The sequence below is a fragment of the Phascolarctos cinereus genome, unplaced genomic scaffold, assembly GCF_003287225.1.
Source record: "Phascolarctos cinereus isolate Bilbo 61053 unplaced genomic scaffold, phaCin_HiC Scaffold_726;HRSCAF=1367, whole genome shotgun sequence".
Lineage (NCBI taxonomy): Eukaryota > Metazoa > Chordata > Mammalia > Diprotodontia > Phascolarctidae > Phascolarctos > Phascolarctos cinereus.
The window spans coordinates 257,486,523-257,512,231 of NW_027556098.1; the positions used below are offsets into that span (position 1 = coordinate 257,486,523).

At 38.1% G+C, this 25,709-nt stretch overlaps 1 protein-coding gene across 7 annotated transcripts in view; it reads left to right on the plus strand.

Annotated features, from left to right (window-relative positions):
• SPATA13 (spermatogenesis associated 13) overlaps positions 1–21,660 on the plus strand; it is a 148,944-nt gene extending 127,284 nt beyond the window's left edge. For 5 of the 7 annotated variants that reach the window (XM_020997163.2, XM_020997165.2, XM_020997164.2 and 2 more), the window contains 5 exons: positions 1,413–1,645; positions 7,477–7,606; positions 13,197–13,569; positions 16,068–16,142; positions 19,074–21,660. In XM_020997163.2, the coding sequence (XP_020852822.1) occupies positions 1,413–1,645; positions 7,477–7,606; positions 13,197–13,569; positions 16,068–16,142; positions 19,074–19,249 (987 nt within the window). In that variant the 3' untranslated portion in view covers positions 19,250–21,660. Of the gene's footprint in view, positions 1–1,412; positions 1,646–7,476; positions 7,607–8,621; positions 8,892–13,196; positions 13,570–16,067; positions 16,143–19,073 lie in introns of those variants that run through there. The other 2 variants (XM_020997166.2, XM_020997167.2) reach the window with 2 other exon arrangements.
• Positions 21,661–25,709: the final 4,049 nt, after the last annotated feature.

Consider the following 25,709-nt stretch of genomic DNA (forward strand, 5'->3'; position numbering starts at 1 on the left):
GTTTTCTTGGCAAGGATGATGAAGTGATCTGCCATTCAGTATGCCCAGATGGATAAATTTTCCCAAGGCTATACAGCTAGCAAATTAGATAGTCAGGTCTTTTGATTAAAGCTAGTAAAGAGTTTTTGTTTTTGTTTTTGAATAGAGAAGACTTCACATAAATGTTTTGAGATGAGTCTTAAGAAATTCAGTTGGGTTTTGAACAGCTGGAGTGAATGAGGGTGAGGGAGGAATAGTCAGAGTAAGTTGAATAGTATAACTAGAGGCATAACAGGCAAGAGAGAAGACATACCATATATGACATATCAGGAGATTGTGAATAGACTGGTTTGAGTGGAGCAAATTTCGTGTGGGGGAGTAGTGGAAGATAACACTGGAAAGTAGCTTGGGACAAAATTAGGGAGACCTTCAATGCTGGATTAAGGAGTTTAGACTTTATTTGGTAGATAATTGAAAGTTGTGGAATATGGGGTGGTGATCTGTTGATAGCAGAATTTAAGAAGATAAATCTGGTAGTGGTGTACATGATAAATTGATACGCAGTAACATTTGGGGCAGAGTAAGCATTTAGAGAGAGGCAATTCCAGGAATCTAGGCACGAAGGGATGAAAGCCTGAACTAGAATGATACCAGGAAAATAAACTGGAATAGATGTGAAAGTTATTTCAAAGGAAGAATCATCAAGATTTGATTGATTGACTGTCACAGGTGAAGGAAATGAGGGAATCATAGATGACCCCGAGGTTTTAAGACCAAGTTACTAGAAGAACAGTGGTATCAATTTTTTAAAGGAAAATGAAATGTTTATTTTCAGACATGCTAAGTTTTATGTGTTGGCATTACATTCAGAGAGTAATATCCACCAGAGTTCTGGAGAGATGTCAGGATGGACTGAAGATATGGAAGTTATCAGTATAAAGGTTTATAGCATCCCAATATTTAGAATTGAAAGGGACCAACCTACTAATTTTATAAATGATAAAACAGACTTGGAGAAGGAAATTGGCTTGCCCCTGGCTCACAAAGGTAGTATATAGAAGTGCCATGGTTTGTTGTGCTGTTCATTTGTTTCAGTCATGTCCAACTCTTCTTGACCTTACTTGGGGTTTTCTTGGCAAAGATAACTGCTGTAATTTGCCATTTCCTTCTCCAGCTCATTTTATAGATGAAGAAGCCGAGGCAAACAGGGTTAAGTAACTTGCCCAGGGTCACACAGCTGGTAAGTGTCTGAGGCCGGATTTGAACTCACAAAGATGAGCCTTCCTGTCTCCAGGCCAAGCACTCTATCTGCTGTGCCGTCTGGTTTAAAGGACTAACTATGCCCACCATAGTCATTAATGTGGTCACCTCATTCCTCAGCCATTCTGCCAAGTACCCCGGCTTTATAATCCAATTCTGCTTTTGCTTTACAGCAAGAAGGCTTTGCCATCTATTCTGAATACTGTAACAACCATCCTGGGGCCTGCCTGGAGCTTTCGAACCTGATGAAGCAGGGCAAGTACAGGCACTTCTTTGAAGCCTGCCGCCTGCTTCAGCAGATGATTGACATAGCCATCGATGGATTTCTCCTGACTCCCGTTCAGAAGATTTGCAAATACCCTCTGCAGCTAGCTGAGTTACTGAAGTACACCACTCAAGAGCACAGGTGGGGAAACTTGGAATAATCATTTTTTGGTCACTTATTAGAGGTAGTGAGGGGTTGAGTGGATAGAATATTGGGCCTGGAATCTTGAAGGAAAACCTGGCTTCAAATCCAGCCTCAGATACTGAGCTGTGTGAGCCCAGGCAAATCACCTAGATCACAATAGTACCTACTTTTCAGCATTGTTATGGGATCAAAAAGCACTTTGTAGACCTCAAAAGCACCATACAAATATCAGCTATTATTATTGTTAATTATTTTAGGCACTTTTAGATTTTGTTGGTTGTCATTGTTGTGTCGTTTTTCAGTTGTGTCTAACTCTTTGTGACCCCACTTGGGGTTTTTTTGGCAGAGATACTGGAGTGGTTTTCCAGTTCCTTCTCCAGCTTATTTTACAGATGAGGAAACTGAGGCAAACAGGGTTAAGTGACTTACCCAGGGTCACACAGATAATAAGTATCTGAGACTGGATTTGAACTTAGGAAGAGGCATCTTCCTCACTCTAGGCCTGGCACTCTTATCCACTGCGCCAACTAGCTGCCTCCAGATTTTGTTGGACTTCTGTCCAAATCCAAGGCTAATAAAAATGTCACAGCAATCCTGTTTGTACTTGAAGATCACTATTATTTATAGGAAATACATGGAACAAGAAGAAAAGAACTTAAATTGCAAGAAGTACTTGGGAAGTCCTTTGTAGTTCAAATTGTTAATCACGTGAGAGCTAAGAAAGGAGAAGCCACAATTCCCATTCCCAGTTCCCCTGCCCCTTATCTCCTGTACCCTGACTATAGCAACACACTCCTAGGTTAATCCTAAAGATTTTAAATTTTCTTTTATTGTTAATAAACAACATTCACAACAATATTAAGAAATAAATAAACCAAATATGGACTAAATCTCCAAGTAAAATTCTTAATATCTAAACCACTTACGCTTTAAAAAAAAAGATTATTACCTCTATTTTATCAAAACAAAAACAAAAATAATACATTTGTTCTTCCATTCCTAATAATATGTCTTTGCACTTTAAAAAAAAATTTCTATTGATATGTTTTGTTTTTACATTGCAGACATTTACTGATTATTCCTACTTTGTGTGAGGTCTCTTGAAAGAAAACAGTTAAGTAAAATTAATAGTATAGTGAAAGTATGTGAAGCATTTCACACCTGAGTACCCCTGCACACCTCTCTATTTTTAAAAAATGAAGAGACATCTATTTTTTTTTCCCTCCCACCCCACCGCACTGGGAAGAAAAAAGTTCTTGTAATAAATATGCATAATCAATATCTTTGTACATATAAAGATCTGTTGATTTTTTTTCTTTAAAAATATAATTATAGGCCGTCTATGGTTCTGGTTCTGCTGATCGTATATTGCTTATGCCTTCTCATATTTCTTTATATTATTCATTTTATGGTGTCATAATACTCCATTATAATAATATACTATAATTTATTTGACCATTTCCCAATTGTTAGTTTTTCCTCTTAAAAATTTTTTTTTATACCTAGGTCTTTTTTTTCTTTAAAAAAAAAAAGTACTGATACAAATGGCCATTTTACATTGTAATAATTTCTCTATAATTTCTCCCTCTTCTCTCCACTCCATAATCAATTTAGCAACCATGTCTGCTATATTCAGCACCCTTTCTCCCTCCCCCACCCCAATTCCCTATCCTATGAGAGGAGAGCATTTTATTTTCTATCCTTTGGAAACAGAATTGTGTTCATATTTCATTTCAGTCATTGCATTTAATATGAGTTCAGCTGTGTTGTTTTCATCCACATTATTTTAGTCATTGTGAATATTGTTCTGATTCAGCTTTCTTTACATCAGTTCGCATAAATCTTTCCAATTTCAGTTGTGCATATTCATTGTTTCTTATGGGACAACAATATTTGATTACATTCATATATTAAAATTTGCTTAGCCATTTTGGAATCAGTGGTGACCCCCTTTGTTTCCAGTTGTTTTTTAACCACAAAAAATGCTAGTATTAATATTTTAATACGTATGAAACTTTCTTTTTGTCCTTGACTTTCTTGGATACATGCCCAATAGTAGGATTGTTAGGCCAAAGAGCATAATCACTTTTCTTCCAAAATTCAAAAAAATGTTTTCCCAAATGATTAGACCAGTTCATAATTCTACCAAGAAAGTATCTTTTTTTTTCCCCCCTCTCATTCTAATGATATCTTTAGGATACAGCCCCAGCAAAAGGATTATTGGGTCAGAGGCTATGAGTAGTTCTTATGACTCATTGTTTATTGCCAGATTATTTTGCAAAAGATTTGTACCAGTCTGTAGTCCCCACAACTATCTAATAGAGTCTATTTTCCCACACCCTCACCAATCTTATCATGTTTTACTATTTTTGTTTATAACAATCTTAATTGCAATAAACCTTACTTATCATAAATACTGAGATTTTATGAAGATATAAACTATTTGTAGATAAGCAATTAAAGATATGAAGTAGATACAGAGTCTAAATTAGAGCATATCTTTCTGATGTTTAGATACCTCTGTCTAGCCACTTTCCTATTCCTAGTTCGAGATGATTATGGCTGTCTTCCTGAAAAATCTCTTTCTAGCACCAGGGTGCTTTGATCCACACAGTCTAGCCTTCTGGTTGTGTGAGAGCTTTCTGGACTTTCTGGTCCTCAATTTTTATTCTCACTCCAGGCTAATTTACTGACTGAGCTTTCCTGGCTATTTAGAAAATCCATATCATCTGATGCTTAGTTTCTACTGAACTGAAAAAAAAAAACACACACACACACACACACACACACACACACACACACACACACACACACACACAGAGTTTTCTTTTGTTTTGTTTTCTTTTTCTGCCTCCCCCCTTGAGTCCTGGGAGTTTTCATTGTTCTTTTCGACTTAGAGTCTTTTGAGCCCTCATATAAGAGCTAAAGAGATGTGCCTTGTTAACTAGCAACAGTAAACCCTTTTTGTGTCTGTACAGAAACCACAGGCATAATTATAAAAAAGATGCCACACCAGTGGGAACCTGAAATGAAGGACAATTCACCACAGTGGGACATGAGTTTCACTTGCCTCCAAGCACTAATGATGGGTTAATTTTATTGAATCATGCACAGGTTCTCCCCTGGTTCTCCTGGCAAGCCACAGTACACATTTGTAAGATCATGGTATTATAGAGTTAGAGGAAATCTCAGTGGCCATGATATCCAACTGATTATAGCTAGCATAATTTTTGTTGGGAGGAGAGGAGTGGTCAAATGCCTGTCTTTGGCTTCACTATCCTTATGCTTGGGCCATCAAGTATAACTAGGCATTGACAGTGTAACCTTTATGGCTGCAGTAAGAAAAGTGGGAGGGAGGGGATTGTATCTACCGGATGCTTACTTCACAAAAGCATAATAGCTCTGGTTTTGAAGGACTATCTCCAGCAAAGTAATCAAATTAACTATCCTCAATGCATAGCTTTGCCAGATACAAAAGAAGGGATTGACTCTTTTATCTTCTCTCTAACCATACTCCCCTTCTTGAAATTAGATTTGGGTTGAAGCAAAGCAGTAATTGAATATAGCACAATGGACTCAAGTGAGAGTTGATGTGAAAATGGTTTAAAGAACATGGAATAAAGGAAATAGTTTGCCTATATATAGCAAGAAAAAGAAGTCAACCATTACTTCTTTAAAATTTTAATTTGATTGATTTTCAATGAATAAAAATCTGGTTTTTTTTCTCCCTCTCTCCTCTTCCCCCAGTGGGGAGGGAGGGCAGGAGAGAGGAAAAAGAAAGACAAAACCATTGTCACAAAGATTCGGAGTGAAACAAAACAAATTCCTCCATTGGCTCTGTCTGAAAATATATGTCTCAGTGGTCGTCATTTATCTTCTGGAATCAAGACTAGTCATTGAATTGGTCACTATTCTTAAATCTTTCAAAGTTGTTTGATTTTAAAATGCTGCAGTCAGGTAAATTGTTTGGTTATTTTTTTCCTTATGGAAAAAGAAAACAAGCTCATTGGAAAAGATAGCAAATTCTCATGTGAATAATAAATTTGGGGAGTTTATAAGTTCCCAATTGGCTAAACTTCCATTGTTGAAACTTTTCCAGAATGGCAAAGTAAAGGGAAACTATGGGAAAGATGCCTAGAAGGACATAGTAAATTGATAAGAGACATTCTGGGATATCTGCTACCAAAAATGAACAACGGGATACTTAGTTCTCAAATGAGGGAGGGAGGGAAGGAAGGAGGTAAGAAGGAAAGAAGAAAGGAAAGAAAGAAAAGAAGGAAAGAAGGCAGGCATTTTAAATTCTTGCCTCTGAATCCTTAGTGTTGTACAATGTTGGCCAAATTTTAAAACCTCATTTGGAAAGAAAAAATGAGAAGTTTCTTCTCTTAGAAGGACCTCTACTGTCATCCATGACCAAATAACAGACCGGGCAGTTTATCTATCATATTATCAAAAGAGACTGAACTTGGCTGCTTTTCTGATCTTAGAGAGATTTGTAGATTGAACAGATGTAGATGGTGGGGAGACATGAATCCTCTGCATTTATTCTTTATCACTGTAGGGGAAAAAACCCTCCTTTTTGGTCATTACTGTGGGAATTTCTGTGGCTACAGTTTGTCTTTTTGTTTTTAATTTCCTATTTTTTTGGTCTTGGTCTCTGAGTTTGTTTCTGTACTCTTGCTGATTTCACTCAGAAAACAGTTATCTTGACAGCAGTGTTTATGTGGGAAAAGGGCCTGGGATTTCCCAGGAGCTATGCTGTTTATTGTGTTTGTAAATAGACAATAGAATTGGCTATCTAGCTCCCCCTCCTCCCTCCCCTCCCCTCCAATCTCCCCAGGGCTTCTAGTCCCTAGGAGGAGGCTGGGAGCTGTGTCTGTACAGTCTGAAAATGTTGGAGAACATTTAAAAATGTGGACCATGCCAATGCATTGTATAGCCTGTGTGCAGACTAGAATTCCATTGTCCATTCTTCCAGGACCTACGCTCCTTTATAAAGTGGTACAAATAGCAAATGATACTCCCATGTATGTAGTGTTTTAAAGTATACAAAATGGTTTTTCCTCACAGGTCTGTGAGATTTGTCGTACAAATGTTGTTACCTCCATGTCACAGATGAGAAAACTTAGGGAAGTTACCCAGATAGCAAATGTGAGAACCAGGACTGAAACTCATGATTCTTATGACTCCCTTTCCAGTCCACATGCTGCCAAGAGAAGCTGGAAACTGGTTGGGGTGAAGCCAGTTAAGTTTCATTTGCCTTGATCAGAATGCACAGGAGACACTGTAGAGTAAGGCTTGCACATAGAGTCAAATGAACATTTGCATTTCTGTGCCAAACTGCAGAAAGCAATCTCATTCCTGTTGATCAGTTTATCAGTGATTTGCTGATGCTGAGTGTTGGGTTTTTTGCCCCTAAAGAGTTGAAGATTTTGACAGTATTTTGTATAATGGAATAGAATTGAAAGAATAAACAAAACAAAACAAAACCAAATTTTCTTTCTTGAGAAGAAAAATGCATGCTTGTTGTGAAAAAAGCTTATTGCTGGGTGGAATTCACTTTCATTCATGTGGCTTTGTCGCTAATGAATGAATGCATTCTGTGGGTGAGGATTTTGAATTACAGTCCCTCGGTCAGCTCACTTAGTATCTGCAGACTATCGCCTTTTCAGGACTGACCACAAAACAGAAAACAGTAACTATTTACTTGCCATTTGCTCCAAAGTCTTGTTGTGACTGAGCCTTGGTGACTTAGGTGACTATCTTAGCAGCTGTTGTTTTTCCTTGGCATAATATTATGTTATTAAAATCAACCTCCCCTTTTTCAGCGATTACAACAATATAAAGGCAGCATATGAGACTATGAAGAATGTAGCATGCTTAATCAACGAGCGCAAACGCAAGTTAGAGAGCATAGACAAGATAGCACGCTGGCAAGTGTCCATTGTGGGCTGGGAGGTAAGTGCTAACCCTGCCCCCACCAGCTAGCATTTATCCTGCCTGTATCCTCTTCCTCTGTCTATTTTCCTGATGACATACTTTATATTCTGTGATTCATTCTTAATATATGGTGTTCTTATGATATAAACATTTTAATGGCCTTTTATTGAGTTGTAGAAGTCACTTGCTTTATTTGCATTAACTTTGTCCTTCTGCTCACCTTAATCATTGACTCAGTGAAAACCACAGTCTAACCCAGCAGACAGGACTTTGGATCTGCAGAGATGTTGCTTGAGAACAGATCAATTGATACTCTCCAGAATTGTTTTTAGACTAAACATGTTTTATCTGGCTTGGAAATTCTGAGACTTAGATGGGCAGGAATGAGTTTTTGATTGGCCTTTCATTCCTGTAATGGAAATGGGCTTTCCCAACGTAGCTGGCAGAGTCTGGGAGTCACTGATGGTTTAGTCTTTTGCCAAAAGAAGGTTCTGTTAATGGCACCTCTCTCAGGCACCCAGACTCATAATGTGGATTTCATTCCTTCCTTTTCCTCCTCTTTCCCTAAATCAGATCAGTTTCCAGGTTACTTCCCAAGCATCACTTGCATTCAGTTCCCTTGGGCCATCACCCTATTTCACACTCTCATTGCATTTTTTCTGGGTTATGGCAGTAGCTTCCTGAACAGTATTTCCCTGCCTCCAGGATTGCCCCTCCTCCCCACTACTCCATCTTGCACATGTCTACCAGTTTCTTTCCATTACTTCAGTGGATCTCTGATCTCATCAATGTGGGTATTTCCTCCCTTGTTGTAGACTGTAACCCCCCTATGCCTGGCCAGCTTCTGTGACTCTCAACCATGTTCTTCTGTAATTCGCTATAGGTGGTCTTCCCAAAACATTAGGGCCTTCCTCTAGATGTTTGGATATCATATGAATATCAGTGGAGAACACTCTCATTATATCACCAACCCATTTCCCTCCCAGTCATGCATTGCTCTAATAACATCCTTTACATCTGTTCTCTTATGTAGTTCTTTGTTTATAAATAGACTATTGAAGCCTACCACCTGCCTCTCCATTTGGATGACCCTCAACCTTAACCCCTTCAAGACAATAGTCAACCATTACTTTTAGCCATAAAGCATCACCAGAAGAATGTTGTTGTTTAAAAGATTGATTTGCTTGCCAAGAAGGAGATGCTTGCCAGAATGGTCTTCCTAATGCACCCTTCCAACCATGTCACTCCTGTTCAAAAACCTTCTACTCCCCATCATCTACAAAATAAAGTCCAAATTCTACCATGTTAGTAGTCAGTGTTTTACAATCTAGCCCCAACCTATCTTTCCAGTCTTATCTCTTGCTACTCACTCTATTCCCCACCCAAAATGGATTTCCCTGAATATACATTTCCCCGTATTTGTTCATATTGCCTAAAATGCCATCACCACATAGTGCTCCACCTACCTGTCCTTTAAGCATATCTTGAAATGGTGCTACCTTTTCCAAGAAGTTATTTTTTCTCCATACTCTCCATCCTTAATGGTTATGATCTCTCTCCCCTTTGTAGCTTCTACAACACTTTGTACTCCTTATATTGTATTTTGCACTATAGTCATTTGCATGTCTATAGTATGCTCCTTCCTATATTGTAAACTCTTAGACAGCAAGAACTCTGTTCTATTTATGATATCCCTCATAACATCAAGAATAGTGTCTTATATGTATGAGCAACACAATGAATATTTATTGAATTGACAGAATAGTCTTCCTAATACACCCTGACGCATGGAAGTTTCAAATTGTTCAAATTTAGACTCGTGGAATTGGAAGGGACTTTCATAATTCTCTACATGATACGTCCTTCCCCCAATGTCACTGTCATTATGCAGATGAAGATCTGAGGGAAGTTCAGAATCATAAAATCTCCTATTTGGATAGACCTCCAAGGTCAGCCAATAACAACAACAACAACAAAGATCGATAACAATCACATTTACCATAGCACTTGCAGATTTACCAAATAATTTCATCACACCAATCCTGTGAAGTGGGTAGTGGAGATGTTTTTATCCGAGTTTTACAGATGGAGTAACTTGGACTCAGAGGAGTTAGATGATTTATCCGTGATCATATACTTGGGTGTTAGAGTTAGAGTTTAGATTGAATCTCTCCTGCTAAATGTATTTCCATGTACCATTATTGATCAAGTCAAACTTTATATCCAGCACATGAATGCCTTTTACCACGGAGGTGTCAAGCACATGTAGGCCAAATTGCAGCCCACAGCACTCCCACATGGGGCCTGAAACAGATTAAAATGTAATTAGGAAATATTTAATGAAGTAAATGAAAATACAGTAAAACATTGACAATATTAATATGTGGTTTTCTAAGTCAATATGTGACATGCAGGGATCCTTACATACAGTTTAGTGGCCCTGTTTCTTTTTGTGTTTGATATCACTGTTCTACAACATCCCAAACAAACTTTTAACTCTAGATGAAGGGCCGTACTATCTCATAAATCAGCCCTCATTTCATTTCTTTTCTTTTCTCTTTTTTTTTTAGAGAGGAATTCTTCCTTATGTTGAAACTGAAATGTTTCATTCATTGGTTTTAGTTGAAGTCAAGTCAACAAATATTTATTAAGCATCTAAAATATGCAAAGTACTGTGCTGGGTGCTGGGGAAAGTACTGTAGGACACCTCTGACTCAGGATGGGCCTGGTAGTTTAAGTTTGGGAGTGAAGCAGAATGAGGCACTCCTAGACTTCTAACACTGGGGTGGGGAACCTGTGGCCTCCAGGCGGCAGGTTCTCCACCTTTAATCTAAAAAGGAAGTTAAATTGGCGGTAGCACAGAAAGGACATTCAGCAAGAAAACAGAGTTGATTCAATAAGCACAGCTTCCCTCTGCTTATGCATTTGCCATAGGGGCATGTCAACAACAAGAAAAAAGCTCCTAAACCTTCTGGCATTGGCTTTTGTACTCAGGCCACCAGGAAGCCACTCCAGTGGTTCAAGCCTTAGTCTCCTGGGCCAATTAAGCCTCAAAGATGCTTTTGCAGTAACTTTGAGGGAACAATCAGCCTAGCCCATAGCAGAGTATTAAGGAAAACTAGCCCAGCTTACTTATCTACCCTAGTAGATATTTCTTCTACCACCATTGCAAAGATAAAAGCCTTCAAGGTATTCACGTTCTGCTAAGGGAAAACACCATGTGCACAGATGAGCATTAATACGAAATAACTGAGGAGAGAAAAGAGATCTAGCAATGGTGGTGTTAGGGGGTGAGGGGAGGATCAGGAAAAGCTTCACTAAGGAGGCAGCACCTAAGCAGATCTTTGATAGAACACGAGGATTCTGAGAGGGAGAGTTGGCATGAGGGACAGACAGTGTAGATATGCAATAGTCTGGAGCAGAATATTGAGTTTGGGAAACAGATAGTAGTCCAGTTTTGCTGAAATTGTGCAATGTAAAATGAGGCTGGAAAGGTAGGTTGCAACCACATCGTGGAAGACCTGAAACATCAGGCAGAGGAGTTTCTATTTTATCCCAGGGCTTACCTCAACTTTCCTGATGAGATATTTGTAAAGCTTTTTGCACACCTTAAAGCACTATATAAATGCTAACTGTTATCATCATCATTATCATTTCTTATTATTACAGGCAGCTAGGTGGCAGAGCTGGGTCTGGAGGCGGGAAGACCTGAATTCAAATCTAGCCTCAGATACTTACTAGCTGGGTGACACTGGACAAGTCACTTAACCTCTGTTTGCCTCAATTTCTTCATCTACAATATGGGGATAATAAAAGCACCTACATCCCAGGGTTATTGTAAGGATTAAATGAGATAATAATTGTAAAGGACTTTGCACAATGCCTCGTGCATAGTAAACACAATATAAATGTTAGTAATTATTATTGTAATTATTATTATTATTATGCTGTCCCCAAATCACACATGTAGTGCCAACAGAACCTTAAGAGGACATTTTCCAACTCTCTTAATTTTACAGGGAAGAAACAGAGGTCCAGAAGGTTAAGTGACTTGCCCAGAGTTAACCAGGTAGAAAATAACAGAGCCAGGCCTCAAACCCAGATCCAGACGACATTTTAGCTCTTTCTGCTGTACTACACTGCCTCACAGATAAATACACATTACTAAAATTCAAAGAGAAGCACCTTTTAATGTCAAGGCCCATCCTAAGCAACTATGGGAAGTTAAAATTTCACAAAATTTGCATTGAATCATAATGAAATCCAAACCTCTGAAACAGCATTTTCTGCATTTTCAAAACTGTGCTAGAAGTTTGCTCACCTGGCAATAAATTCATCTGGCCACAGCATCTTATGAAGATGGGAGGAGTTACATCCTGCCCTGAGGGAGGGAAAATACATAATAGTGGTGAAATCTTTTGACTTTGACACTGAGTGAAGTACTATTAGCCCTTTACTTTTAGATTCATTGACAACTTCTGTAATGGCCCTCAGTTCCTAAGACTGAGAGTTGTTTTTTTGTTTGTTTGCTTTAATTTTATGCCCTCACTGTTTACCTGGCTTAGAAAATCTAGGTTTTCCTTATTTAAAAAAAATTTATTGATATCTTTTGTTTTTACATTGCCTCAGTTTCTCTTTGTATCCTTCCCTCTCCCCCCCCCCCCTTAGAGATCCCATCCCATAGAAAACCTAGGTTTTCTAAAAGCATAATGCTCTGATCCCAGGAGGTTCATAATGGCCCTCCAGGTGTGGGGGCACTCCTCTGTAATCCCTACTAATGAGGCTGAAGGACTTCTTGAAATCTGGAATTTTGAGCTATAGTGGACTAAAGCCACTCAGGTCGGACAATGATATGATGAGCTCCTGGGAGCCAGGCCACCAGACAACCTGAAGTGAGGAATGGACTGTGGTCAGAAATGAGGCATTTCAAAATTCCAGTGCTGAAATCAGTAGTGGGATCTGGCCCATGAGTAACCACTGCCCTTCTAGTATGGACAAGATAGGGAGAACCAGTCATACATACGTGCACACATACATGAATAGATGAACAAATAACTAAATAACAAACTATGAACAAACTAACAAAAAAGAGAAATAGGTCAATGCATAGATAGATAGATAGATAGATAGATAGATAGATAGATAGACAGATAGACAGATGCATAGATAGATAAAAAAACAATGGCCTCCTGACTCTCCTAACTTCTTGAGAGTTTGTATAGGCCATCAACCACTACTAATCTCCATGCAATATATTAATCTAGTTCCATATTCATCCAAAGGATTGGTATCATTATGAATACTTCCTCCAAGTAATCTAGAAGCCCCTACCATGTTTTACTACTGCATTAAAAAAAATTTATATAACATCTAAGGAAATTTCATATCTGGACAAACAAGACAGAGGAAGATTGATCCTGACCCTCAGGGATGTATCCTTCTGGGGAGTATTGTTTCCAAGTACTAAATCCTTCACACACATCCACTAAGTGTCAATAGGCCTGTCCGTTTGTCCTGTATAAACACAGTCTCAGGTGGGGGTGCGAGGCGTGGAGGAAATGGATTAAAATCAGAAGGAAATCTTTTAAACTTTTTGCCGTCATTCTAGGGGCTCAATATTTTAGACCGCAGTTCAGAACTGATCCATTCAGGAGAACTGACTAGAATCACAAAACAAGGAAAAAGCCAGCAGAGGACTTTCTTCCTCTTTGACCACCAGCTTGTGTTCTGCAAGAAGGACCTGCTCAGGCGTGACATGTTATACTACAAAGGCCGAATTGACATGGATGAGATGGAGCTGATGGACATAGAGGATGGGCGGGACAAGGACTATAATATCAATGTAAAGAACGCCTTCAAAATCATCAATAAATCGACAGAAGAGGTGTATTTGTTTTGTGCCAAAAAGCAAGAGGATAAAGGCAGGTGGATGCAAGCGTGTGCTGATGAGCGGAGACGGGTGCAAGAAGACAAAGAGATGGGTGAGTGGCAGAGGGCTAAGGAGTTCCCTGGGATTTTTTCATTTTTATTTGTGTGTTTCTTTTATAAATATAATTTATTTTTATGGCAAACTTAACAAATAAAATGAGCATTTCCACATACAAAAAAGAAGAGAAAAAAAAGGATTATACATGAAACCATGAATCTATTGTATACAGCTTGTTTTTCCTCAAAGGTATATAGTAAATTCAACACATAACTAACCAAGTTTTCCTACTGCTTTCCTTTGTGGCCTGACTTCTCTTCGGTGCTTGTGTTAAAGCATGCTTCAGTGACCCTCTTTCATTTGTCTTTTTTTTTTTTGACAACTCTTATCACTTGTGCCCCTCTCCTTAATTCTCCCCACAACTGAAAAAGAAAGGAAGAGAAAGGAAGAGGAAGGAAGGAAGAAAGGAAGGAAGGAAGGAAGAAAGGGAAGAACAGAGGGAAGGAGGAAGGGTCAGACTAAATAAATTCTTACTATTGACCATAACCAAAACATATATCTCGTTCTACACCTTGGGTCCATCACTTCCTTGTCAGGAATCAAGTGGCCTGTTTCATTGTCAGCCCTCTGGAATTGTGGTTGATTATCACAGTGAGCAGAATTCTGAAGTCTGTCAAAGTTGTTTTCCTTTATGCTTTTGTTGTTACTGTTTAAATTGTTGTTCAAGTTCTTCTCACTTCACTCCATGTCAGCTCATATAAGTTTTCCCACCTTGGGATTTAAAAAAAAATTCTTTTTTTCTCTTTTTAACTTTATTTTCCCATCCCATACACTCTACTCCCATAAACCCCAAAAGGTCTCATTGAAAAACTGCTGCTGAAAGGCAACATACCAGAATAAATAGAGAACTGGCTTCAATCAAAGTCAGGAAGATCTAAATTCAGGTGCTACCCTGATGTAGACATGTAGGCGTTCTGATCCTGGGCAAGTCGCTTAACCCCCTGGCCTCCCCCACCCATTGGCTCTGAAAGTTCTCAAAGATTGTGTAGAAGAGCATTTGTCAATCTGTTGTGGTAGAGGAAATTTCAATCAACCAATTAATAAACATTTACTAAGGCATTGTGCTAAACTCTGGGGATACAAAAAGAGGCAAAAAGATAGTCCCTGCCCTCAAGGAGTTTACAATCTAATGGGAGAGACAGCATGTACACAAATATATGCAAAGCGAGCTACATATAGGATAAATAGGAAATAATTAATAGAATTAAGAGGGGATTAGGGGAAAGCCTCCTGTAGAAGGTGAGGTTTTAGTTGGGATTTCCTCAGTGGGAATTTCCTATATCAGTAAAACCACAAGTTTGAAGCAAAAAAACCCCAAAAGTTTACCACTCTTGGAAAAAGCAGCTCTGACATTTCATAACTGAGCAAATCACTTAGCATTGTTGAGTATTTGTTCCCTTATCTGTAAAATATGACTCTGTTCCTCCAAGCGTGGCTGGAACAAAAGTGCTTTGTAAACCATAAAGTACTAGGTAAAGAGGTGAGCTACCATTATCATTTTGAAGGAGACAAATTGTAAGCATGTGCTGTACCAGCTTATGTTAGATGACTCCCCTTTAAATGATATTTTCACAAAGCTCTTTAAAGTTTTGTTTGCTGCCTCGGCAGTTTTCGAGCAGACAACTACCTGTGCATTATCCCATCTCTTTCATTCATGAAGATTAGGCCCCATGCATTATATATTACACTTAATGTAATGTATCTTCCTTCACTGTTCCCCAGTTACTTTTCAGCCTATCATCACTATTTGTCTTTCCTTAGCCTTCCGATTTTCCCAGTGTCTGCTGACTATGAGGTGGCTGGCCTTTTTAGTCTGAAGCTGTTGTGCCAGTATGTTGTTGTTTTGTGTTGTTTTATTTTTTTCTGGCAGTATCCTACAGCCTCTAAGATCTGGATTTGATGTAGGCCAAGCTCCCTCAAAAATTAAAGCACAGATCCTTGAGTGGAAGGCAACACCCCATGAGTACAGAACAAGTCTAAGTAACTTTCACAACTTGCTAGTGGGGGCCTTCCTCATTAAGGGAGAATAAATTCAACTCGACAAGTATTTATTAAGCCTCTGTGTGCCAGGCACTGAACTAGACCATGGGGATACGCAGACAAATTTGAAACATGTTGCCAGCAAAGAGCATGTACTCTAAGGAGGGGATGTAACATGAACTCATTTAAGAATAATAAATTGGGTAGCAAGTAAAGGGAACAAAAGAGAGGTCCAGATGAAATGCTCCTGGAACATATGAGGAATCAGAAATCACTAATTCATGGGGTGAGCAGGAAAGGCTTAATGGAGGAGGAGGTACTTGAGTGCGGCACTGAAGGAAGAACAAGATGTGGAGGGAGCTCATTTCGGATATGAGGGAATGGTTGAATCAGTGGGTGGGTAGATGGATAGATGAATAGATGAATGGATGAATAAATGAAACAACTCTTGTACAGTTGTGGTTGACTTTGCATATGTATGTTATCAATTTTTTCTCTCTCTTTCATATCTAGGAATGGAAATATCAGAATCTCAAAAGAAACTTGCTATGTTAAACGCTCAAAAACCAGGCCATGGAAAGTCAAAAGGTAAGTTATCATAAACAGATTCCAGATTTTCAAATGTTATGGTGAAAAACTGTCACATAGAATGTATATGTAGTCAGCTCTTACCTATTTGTGTGAATGGAAGACAGTCTTGAAGATCAAAAAACATGAAATGATAAATAATCCAAAATAATAGATGATTTTAAAATCATCTGTATTTGCCTTTGAATACGGTCCTATTCTTGGAATTCACAAATTCCCACAAAGTAACGAGGGTGCACGGCAGAAACCGCTCACTCACTAACTTTCCAGCTTCCTCCTCCTGCTACTGACTGCTCTGCTTCTGGTTCTGTTCAGCGAATGAATGTCAACATTCTTTCTGCTCAGACTGAAGCAAGGGATATTAGGGACATAGTACAGGACACTGGGTTCAGGTGAACTGCCATCTCACTAATATCTTTTCTGTAATAAAGAGAAAATCTCAAAAGTTCCATCCTCCTGTGGATTTATAGGCTATATTCTGATCCATTCAAGAAATAACAGTCTAAAAAGAATTAAGTATATAAAGTAAGTCAATGACAAGGAATGAATTAAAGAGGTGTTAATGTCTTCATGCTCACCCTCTCTCTTTGAAAGCATAATAAAGATTTTTTTTACATTATATATAATCTGTATAATACACCCTAAACAAGAATTGTATAGTATTCCCATTGAGAGTTCATAGAGACAGTAAAGTGTCAAGAGACGATGGGAAAGAGGGAACAAGAATTTTTTTTAAAAATTTTTATTAATTTATTTTGATTTGTCAACAATCACTTCCATATGCTTTTGAGTTTAAAATTTTTCTCCCCCTTCTTCCCCACTACCCTCCCCAAGACAGCACACAAACTGATATAGGCTATACATTTACATTCCTTTTAAACATATTTTTACATTAGTGATGTTGTAAGTAAAAATTAGAGCCAATAGGAGGAACCACCAGAAAGAGGAAACAAAACTCAACAGAGGAGAAAAAAAAATAGCAATTCAACTTCCATAGTTGTTTCTTTGGATGTGGATAGCATTTTCCATCACAAGGCTTTTGGAGATGTCTTAGATCCTTGTATTGCTGGGAAGGGTTAAGTTTATCAACATTAGTCATCGCACAACATGGCTGTTATTGTGTACAACGTTCTCTTGGTTCTGCTCACTTCACTCAGCATCAGACCATACAAGTCTTTCCAGGTTTTTCAGAAGACAGCCTGTTCAACATTTCTTATAGCACAATAGTATTCCATTGCATTCATATACCACAACTTGCTCAGTCATTCCCCAATTAATGGGCACCCTCTCAATTTCCAATTCTTTGCCACCACAAAAAGAGCTGCTATGAATATTTTTGTACACGTGGGTCCTTTCCCCATTTGTATGATGTCTTTGGGATATAGCCCTAAAAGTGCTATTGCTGGGTCAAAGGGTATGCACATTTTTATAGCCCTTTGGGCATAGTTCCAAATTGTTCTCCAAAATGGTTGGATCATTTCACAACTCCACCAACAATGCATTAGTGTTCCAATTTTCCCACATCTTCTCCAACGTTTATCATTTTCCTGTTTTGTCATGTTGGTCAATCTAATAGGTGTGATGTGGTCCCTCAGAGTTGTTTTGATTTGCAGTTCTCTAATCAATAATGATTTAGAGCATTTTTTCATATGACTATAGATGGCTTTAATTTCTTCATCTGAGAACTGCCAGAACAAGCATTTATTAAACACTTCTATATGCCAGGCATTATGCTAAGCACTTTGCAAATATTATCTCATTTGGTCCTCACAACAACTCTGTATGTACTAGGAAAGAACATTGATCTTGGAATTGGGAGTCCCGAGTTCAAATTCCTAACAATGATACGTATTAGCTGTATGACCTTGGGCAAGTCTTGTTACCACTCTCAGCCTCAAATTCCTTATTTTTATAACAGGGCTAATAATGCTTGTACTACCTATTTCTTGGGGATCTTATGTGAAAAGTTCTTTGTAAACATTAAAGTTGCTAGAGGATTGAGATTTTTTTATTGTTCATAGTAGAATATAATAGAGGAATAGAATAATTATAATAATAATAATAATAATAATAATAGAAATATAAGAGGGAATGATGACTTCCAGAAGGGCAATGAAGGGGGATCAGGGAATACTTTATATAGAAAGCATAATTTGTTTTGCATCTTAAAATAAAGGAGAAACTTCAATAGATAAAGATGGGAGTGAATGACTTCAGGCAAGGGCATAAGCAAAGAGTAATGTGAGCTAATGTTGGCCAGGCAAGTTGGTTTCAGATTTGTAATTTTTACTTTATTTAGTAAGGCCACTACTAAAGTTTTTTGAGCCAACAAATAACGTGATTAAAGAAATTTGTTAGGGAGATTATAGTGATGTGAAGAATGAGATAGGAGGGAGAATGGAGAAGAGGTAAGCAGACTGCTCAGAAAGTTTTATAAGATAATATAGTCCAGAACTGATGTAGGCCTGAACTAGTATGTTGGCAAGATGAGTAGAGAGAATGTCAGGGGAGGGGAATGTTCAAGATGTTACAGAGGTGATGGAATGAACTTAACCACTAGTTGGATATAAAATGAGTAGGGGGTAAAAGTCAAATGTAGCTCTTAAGTTACAAACCTAGGTAGCTGAGACAAAAATTTTGTCATTAAGAGAGAAGTTAGGAGTAGGGACAGGTTCATGGATGGGAGTGATGAACTCAGTTTTGGCCGTGTTAAATCTGAAGTGCCAGCAAGGCCATCCAGTTGGAGGTATCTGGAATATAACTGGAAATAGGGGACTGATGTTCTGGATGAAAGGATGAGGTAAGAGAGGATTTAAGAGTTATCTGCACAGATTAATCATTGTAGCCATGGAAATCAATGAGATTTTGGTGTTTTGTCTTTTGGTTCATAAATGATGCTTAAATTATTTTCTCCACATTTTCCTGCTTTAGGTTATAATGGGTGTGCTGTGCCTCCCCCCCATCAAAGCTTACATCCTATTCACCAACGCCATATCACAGTGCCTACCAGCATTCCTCAACAACAAGTTTTTGCCCTGGCAGAACCTAAGAGAAAGCCATCTCTGTTTTGGCATACCTTCAATAAACTCACCCCATTCAAGAAATGAAAAAAATATCATCTCCCTGCTGGCAGGGGCTCTGTGTGGAGAAGAGACATGTTCTTTCTTTTCCTCTATTTGAAATCCATCTTGGACTCAGTGCTGAAGATCATCTTTGGTGGGGATCAATGAAGGAGAGGAGTTGAGCTCACCTTCTACCAGGAACTTCTTGGAGGGTAGAAGATCATGATGCACAGTCATAAGACAGCCTAGCACAGTGGTTGCATTATAGGCACTTAATAATGGCTTGTTGAATTGAAACCCTTCATATTCTTTCTGCTCTGAATTGACCAGAGACTTGGAGATCTGTGATGTGCTCTAAAGCAAGTGTTGATTCTACCAAACAGTTGCTAATGATGAGCATGTTCATTGGTGACCAGGGGAGTTGTGGTTTCAAAGGTGAAGATCCAAGGGCCTGTTTTTTCAACTTGTCCCAAGGCATGCCTAGCTTTGGAGGACCACTGTTACATTCCCAATGCCATGCTTGGTTTTGAGGGATATCATCTATAGAATTGAAATATTTCTTCTTCTTGTCATGTGTTCAGTGGGATCTTAGGAAAGCTTTTGCTTTCCTCCAATGCATCTGTTAACCTCATCTCACCCATTCACAGCTGCAGAAGAAGGCCAAGGACCTTCCTGTTCATTTCTGTACTTCCAAATATTTCCCAAGTGGTAGTGGGAAATGATCCACAGCCTTATTCTCTTGCAGGCTAGGAGGGAAAAAAAAGGCTACTGCTGAATCAAATGGCAGCAATAAAGCTTGAATTTCACCTAAGTGTTCAGAAGGTCCTGCTGCTTTCAAGGAAGGAAGTGAGAAGCCCCAGGTCCAGTTGGGTTCATTTTTCCTCAAATTAGCTATTCTCCTGCATGCATTATAGAATTTAGCATGCAGAAATCAACTCTTACCCATAACTCAACCTACGAGGTTCCTTCTGCCAGTCACATATACCTATTTTTATTATAAAAATACAAGTATTTCCATTTTTATGATGATAATGTGAATATATAAAATATTTGTGTACTTCTTCTTCCCATGCATTTTTTTCCCTCCCATGCATTCCCACAAAGCAAACTCCAAATTTACACCCATTCAACTAGAAAGGTACAAAATAGCCAAGGAGAGCATTCCCTTGGCCCTTTGAAATAGGTTTTTATCTTGTGCATCAACATTCCTTCATGAGTGTGACAACAGATTTCTGAAGATCAATCCTTCTTCGTGGAGACCTTGACAAAACATAAGACATGGAGAATGGTCATTTTGGCACATTCATCTTTTCTTTCCCCTTTTTTCCAACTAAGGATACACACTAGCTCGTGTCTGTAGATAACATATGAATTTTAATGAAAGAGTAATTTTTTAAAAAATATCTTATGACAGACTCTTTAAGGGTTTCAAGATGCTTGTTACTTTCATTTTCTTAGCACACTGGAGGAGAGAACCTTATGTTATATAGTTAATGCATTTGTTTTCTAAAAGTGTATTTATGGTAATGTGTTCTTGTCAGATTGCTCAACTGTTTCTAACCAGGTATACTCTGAGAATCAAAGCAGATTGATTTAAGGACAAACAGTGGGTCCGGGTATTCTAGAATGTCACTCTCAAAGCCTCCCCCTCACAAAGTCTGGCATTCCTGAAGGAGAACAGCTGGTGGGAAAGAGCAACCGCAAGATTGTGTGTGAAACCTTTATGGGTCTTTATGACACTTATGCAAAACTTTGATGAAAAAGTATTTGTTCACTAACTTATTGTGATACTTTTGATGGATTATGTATAGGAGGTCTTGTTTGCTATTTAGAATTACTGTGGTTAATGACTCTATGTCAACCTGAGGTAGAAGCTGGTGCTAAGAAAAAGTCATCAGTATTTGTGCTGGTGTGTCTTGAAAAAAAAAAGGCGCTTCAGTTTTAATTGTGTTTGTATAATTGGCCTTTTTACTAACAAGCATTTTTTTAAGAATGTTGAATTTTGAAAACTTAATATACCTTTGATGTACCCATTAGCAATAACTATAGTGATCTGTCTATGCTAAGTGGAATGTATACTAATCAGAAATTTTTTAACAGCTTTTCCATGTTATATGATAGCATTGCCTTAGGGTAGTCAATGGAATTGCTTGACGGTGTTACACTTATAAAATGAAAATTCCGTTTAAAAAAAATTAAATTTTCTTTTTTAATATCAAAAGTTTAATGAACCAATATGTTGTCTCTGCAAAGCTTTAACACATTTTTTCTCTGCTGCATACAAAACAGTGACTTCCAGCTCCTCTACCTCCATAGTCTTCCAAATAGAAAATGAATGAATTTGGGGAAATAGGTTGGTTGAGTTTAGTTTCAGTTCAAATACAGATCTGCTTCCATTTGGTAAAGTTATTGTGCCAACTCAAATTCCTCCCCAATAAATTTGAACAGGGTATGAATCACTTGGCTGCATGTTTTCCCTAGGTGAACACCTACTGAGATATTCAGGGGTTTTTAAACACTCTCAAAGGTTGGTATCTTGAAGAATAAGATGGTGGTTGATACACTTAAGCCTGGGTTTGTATGGTTTGGATTTTGAATAATGTGTGTTTGGGTTCTAGGATTGAAAGGATCAAGTGTCCTTTTTTTGTATTTGCCAAATTCTCTTCTCTGGACAAATCATGTTTTAACTGGGAGAGTAAACAAGAAAGAAAGCAAAAGTCCTACTATATGGATTATGTATGTGAGTTTCTCCAAAAACAACCCAGAGGAGAGATTCAAGTGTAACTCCTCTTTATATATTGTGTAGTAAGTGTTCAAGAAGATTAATAAAATGTTTTAATGGGGGCAGCTAGGTGGCACAATGGATAAACCTTTGGCCTTGGAGTCAGCAGAACCTGAGTTCAAATCCAGCCTCAGACACTTAACACTTACCAGCTGTGTGACCCTGGGCAAGTCACTAAACCCCAATCGCCTCACCAAAAAGCAAAAAATATATATATATTTTAATGTATTTCATCTTACATTGCTTATGAGAGGCAGCAGAGCATAGTAAATAGAGAACTGGCCTCAGATCCAAGAAGACTTGGGTTGGGATCCTCCTGCCTTTGACACATATTGGCTTGACCTTGGGCAAGTCATTTGACTTCTCAGTACTTTAGGTTACTCTCTAAGACTTTTAAGTTGTAGAGATCTGCATTGGTCAAAGATATTTCCTCACCTAGGAGCCCCCTAGACTGATGAAATCATAGTTATAAACCATATTGTTTTTCACGTATTTTCAGAACTCCTTAGCTAGAAAATTGGGCAGGTCCTTTGAAATGACAACTTTTGACAGAAAAAAAGGCTTGAAGTAGAATTTTAGAGTAGAAAGGAACCTTTGAGATCAGTTCCATCTCCTCATTTTACAGATGAGGAATTCCAGGTCCAAAAAAGTTAAGTGATTTGCTGGGTTAAGTAACAAAACCTGAGTTAAGAACGCATAGCTTCTGCCACTTATTACTTGTATGATGAGAGACAAGTCACTTAACCTCTCTGGGATCCATTTATCATATTGAAAATATCCAATCACCTTGCAGAAGAATACAAGCAAATGCTCAGATATTTACTGTGATTTCCAAGTCCCTAGAGAAGAAAAAAGGGGTCTTGGTGTGTGAACTGTGAACAACAACAAAAAGGCAAATACAATTTGCCAGATACATACATGGAGCCTCCAATAATACAGCTGTAGATAGCAGTAGATGTATTTTTTTCCTTTCCCAAATTGGTAGCTAAAGCATTTCACTACCATATAATGACATTGAGCGTTGATGTGCCTTGTTCTACATAGCTCAGGCAAAGACAGGTTCCTTGTCTGTGGAGCAAATATTAACCCCAAGTTGATTTTAAAAAACAATGCTTTCATATATGAAGGACCATTCTCCTTGAGTCATGAAACAATGGCAAAACTATTGCTATGTTATTTTCAAAATTTTGAATACATTACACATTATGTTCAAAATTTGGGATATATTGCACATTACTGTAATTTCTGTGGTTTCTGGTACTTTACCAAGTGGACAACTCTATGTATCAGCCTTTCTAAAGTCCCCTACCGTGTTAATTAGCATACCAATAGACTCAGATTAGAGCAGTAATTAGTTGAGGTTTAGGGCAGAATTATTAGAGTTGTGTGGGGGTGGTTTGGGGGATTTGGGGACAAGGGAAATAGATCTCTGCCTCAAAGGGCTTTTGTTACAATTGTGGTTTCTATTGTCTTTAAATCCAGGTATCTCCCTGTAGGTTGAAAGACAAACAGTACCATACTGGAGTAGCTGGAGAAACATACCTTAACTCCCAGTTTATCAGAATGTTTGATTAGACACCCCTCAATCTCTGAATGTGTCAGGTGACAAACATTTTATTATTATAAGATTATTCCAGAAATAGCTTATAATTTCCCTTGGCTATCGATTTTTTTTTCTCCAATAGGCAGTGAAGGAGGGAGCTCAGAATAAAACAGTGAAAATAAACCATAATTAGTCTTTGCAAAAGACCACTGCTCTAATTTTTGATCCCAAGGTCCTTAAGCATGACTAACACTTGTCAATATCTTTGGCCCTTTTCTAGTCATTGGCATTTGTATTGAAGAAATGCCTTCCTTCTAACTGATTCTGTAATTTAGCAACTATCACTGTGTAAATATTAGCACTAGCTGTATGACTTGCTTACATAGTTTGCCAAGTATTTTTTTGTAACTTTTATCATGTAAATGTTAACTCATTATTTTACATCAAAGTGATGTTGCCCATGTAAATCAAGTGACGGCTTCAAAACAGATGAATTAGCTGTTGACAGCTAAGGTATGATGTACAGAATTGCTGGAACTTGGTTATATATTTGAGCTGAAGTGGTGTATTATAAAATTTGTTTCCTCTTGATGTGGTTTTATGTAAATGATTTCATTTCTTGTAAATGATGTGTGCCTACCATTTTTGTCATTTTACTTCTGTATGGTAAAATAAAATAATTTGTAAAGCTGGTTTCCAGCGATTTTAATAAGCTATAAGTTGTGACTTCTTTCCAAATACAGGGTGAAAATTTTGAAAAGTATTTCCTTGACTTTCCCAGGAACTACTTCTTTTCCTTGTAGGCCCTTCATTTGTTTACATGGCTTTTCTGTATAAAGCCACAGTAAGTAAAGTCTCAGAGAGGAAGGAAGGTGAAAAATGGAACTGACGAAAGTGTGAAGAAGCTTGCTTAATGAGGGGAGAGGGAAAAGAGAAGGAAGAAAGAGGAAATAGCTCTCACATCCAGTCTTTACTTTCTATTCCTATTGCTGCCACTGTAGTCTAATCCAGACACTCATTATCTCCTAACCCAAGTCTTCCTCCATTTTTTGCTTCCTCTAATCCTTTCTTTTTTTGGCTAAAGTATGCAGTATGCAGTATTCCACTCAAAAACATTCTGTGGTCTCCCATTGCCTACCAAATAAAAGCATAAACTCTTTATCCTGGCATTCAGAGAACACCCCAGTCTGACTCCAGTCTATCTTTTAGCTTTATCTTAAATTGTTCCCTTTCCTGGCTTCTCCTTTAAAGTGTACTCCTTCTCATCCTCTCTTGTCTCCGTAGCTTTACTCACAAGTGGAATGAGCTCTGCCTGTTTTCCACTTTTTGAAATCTCTCCCTTAAAATTCCAATTCAGGTGGCACTCAAAGAAACTTTCCCTGACACCTCCTCCCAATTGAAAATGACCTCTCCCTCATATTTCCCATAGTACTTTCAACCTCTTCTTGACACTAACTACATTCTATCATAGTTAACATAAAAATAGCCTATTTCTTCCCATTATAAGCTTCTTAAGGGTAGTGATTGTGTCTTACTTCATGTATCCTGAGCACCTAATATAGCATCTGAGATAATTATTTAATAAATACTTATTGAATTGAATAAAGAAGCCTAGGTAGACATTGGGATGAGAGAATAGAGAATTATATAGGTGGGAGCTGATGAGCAGGCCTTAGAACCAAAAATGAAATCAAGAATCTATCCCAAAGGGCAGGGAAGAGGCAACTAGATGGCATTGTGGATAGAGTGCTGGCCCTAGAGTCAGCAGGACCTGAGTTCAAATATGAACTCAAACACATAATACTCACTAGCTGTGTGACTCTGGGCAAGTCACTTAACCCCATTTGCCTCACCAAAACAAACAAACAAAACAAAGGGTAGGGAAACCTATTGAAGACAGGCATACTCTGGTCAAAGAAAAGAAAAATGTAGCAGCAACATTTATGACTGAAGGTAAAGAATGAAGAAGATTGTTAGAGTAGATTGTAATAATAGCCAGCATTTACATAGTGCTCCAAGGTTGGCAAAACAAACTCATTAGGTTGCAGTGAGGGAGATGAAAGGAGAGTAGAAGAAGATGCCCACCATTCCCATAATGGTTTGTGTTTTTCCAGGTGCTAGTGTTTGTCAAGGGAATTGTTGGCAGGCTGTCTGTACAAAAGGGTTGCCTAATTCCTCAG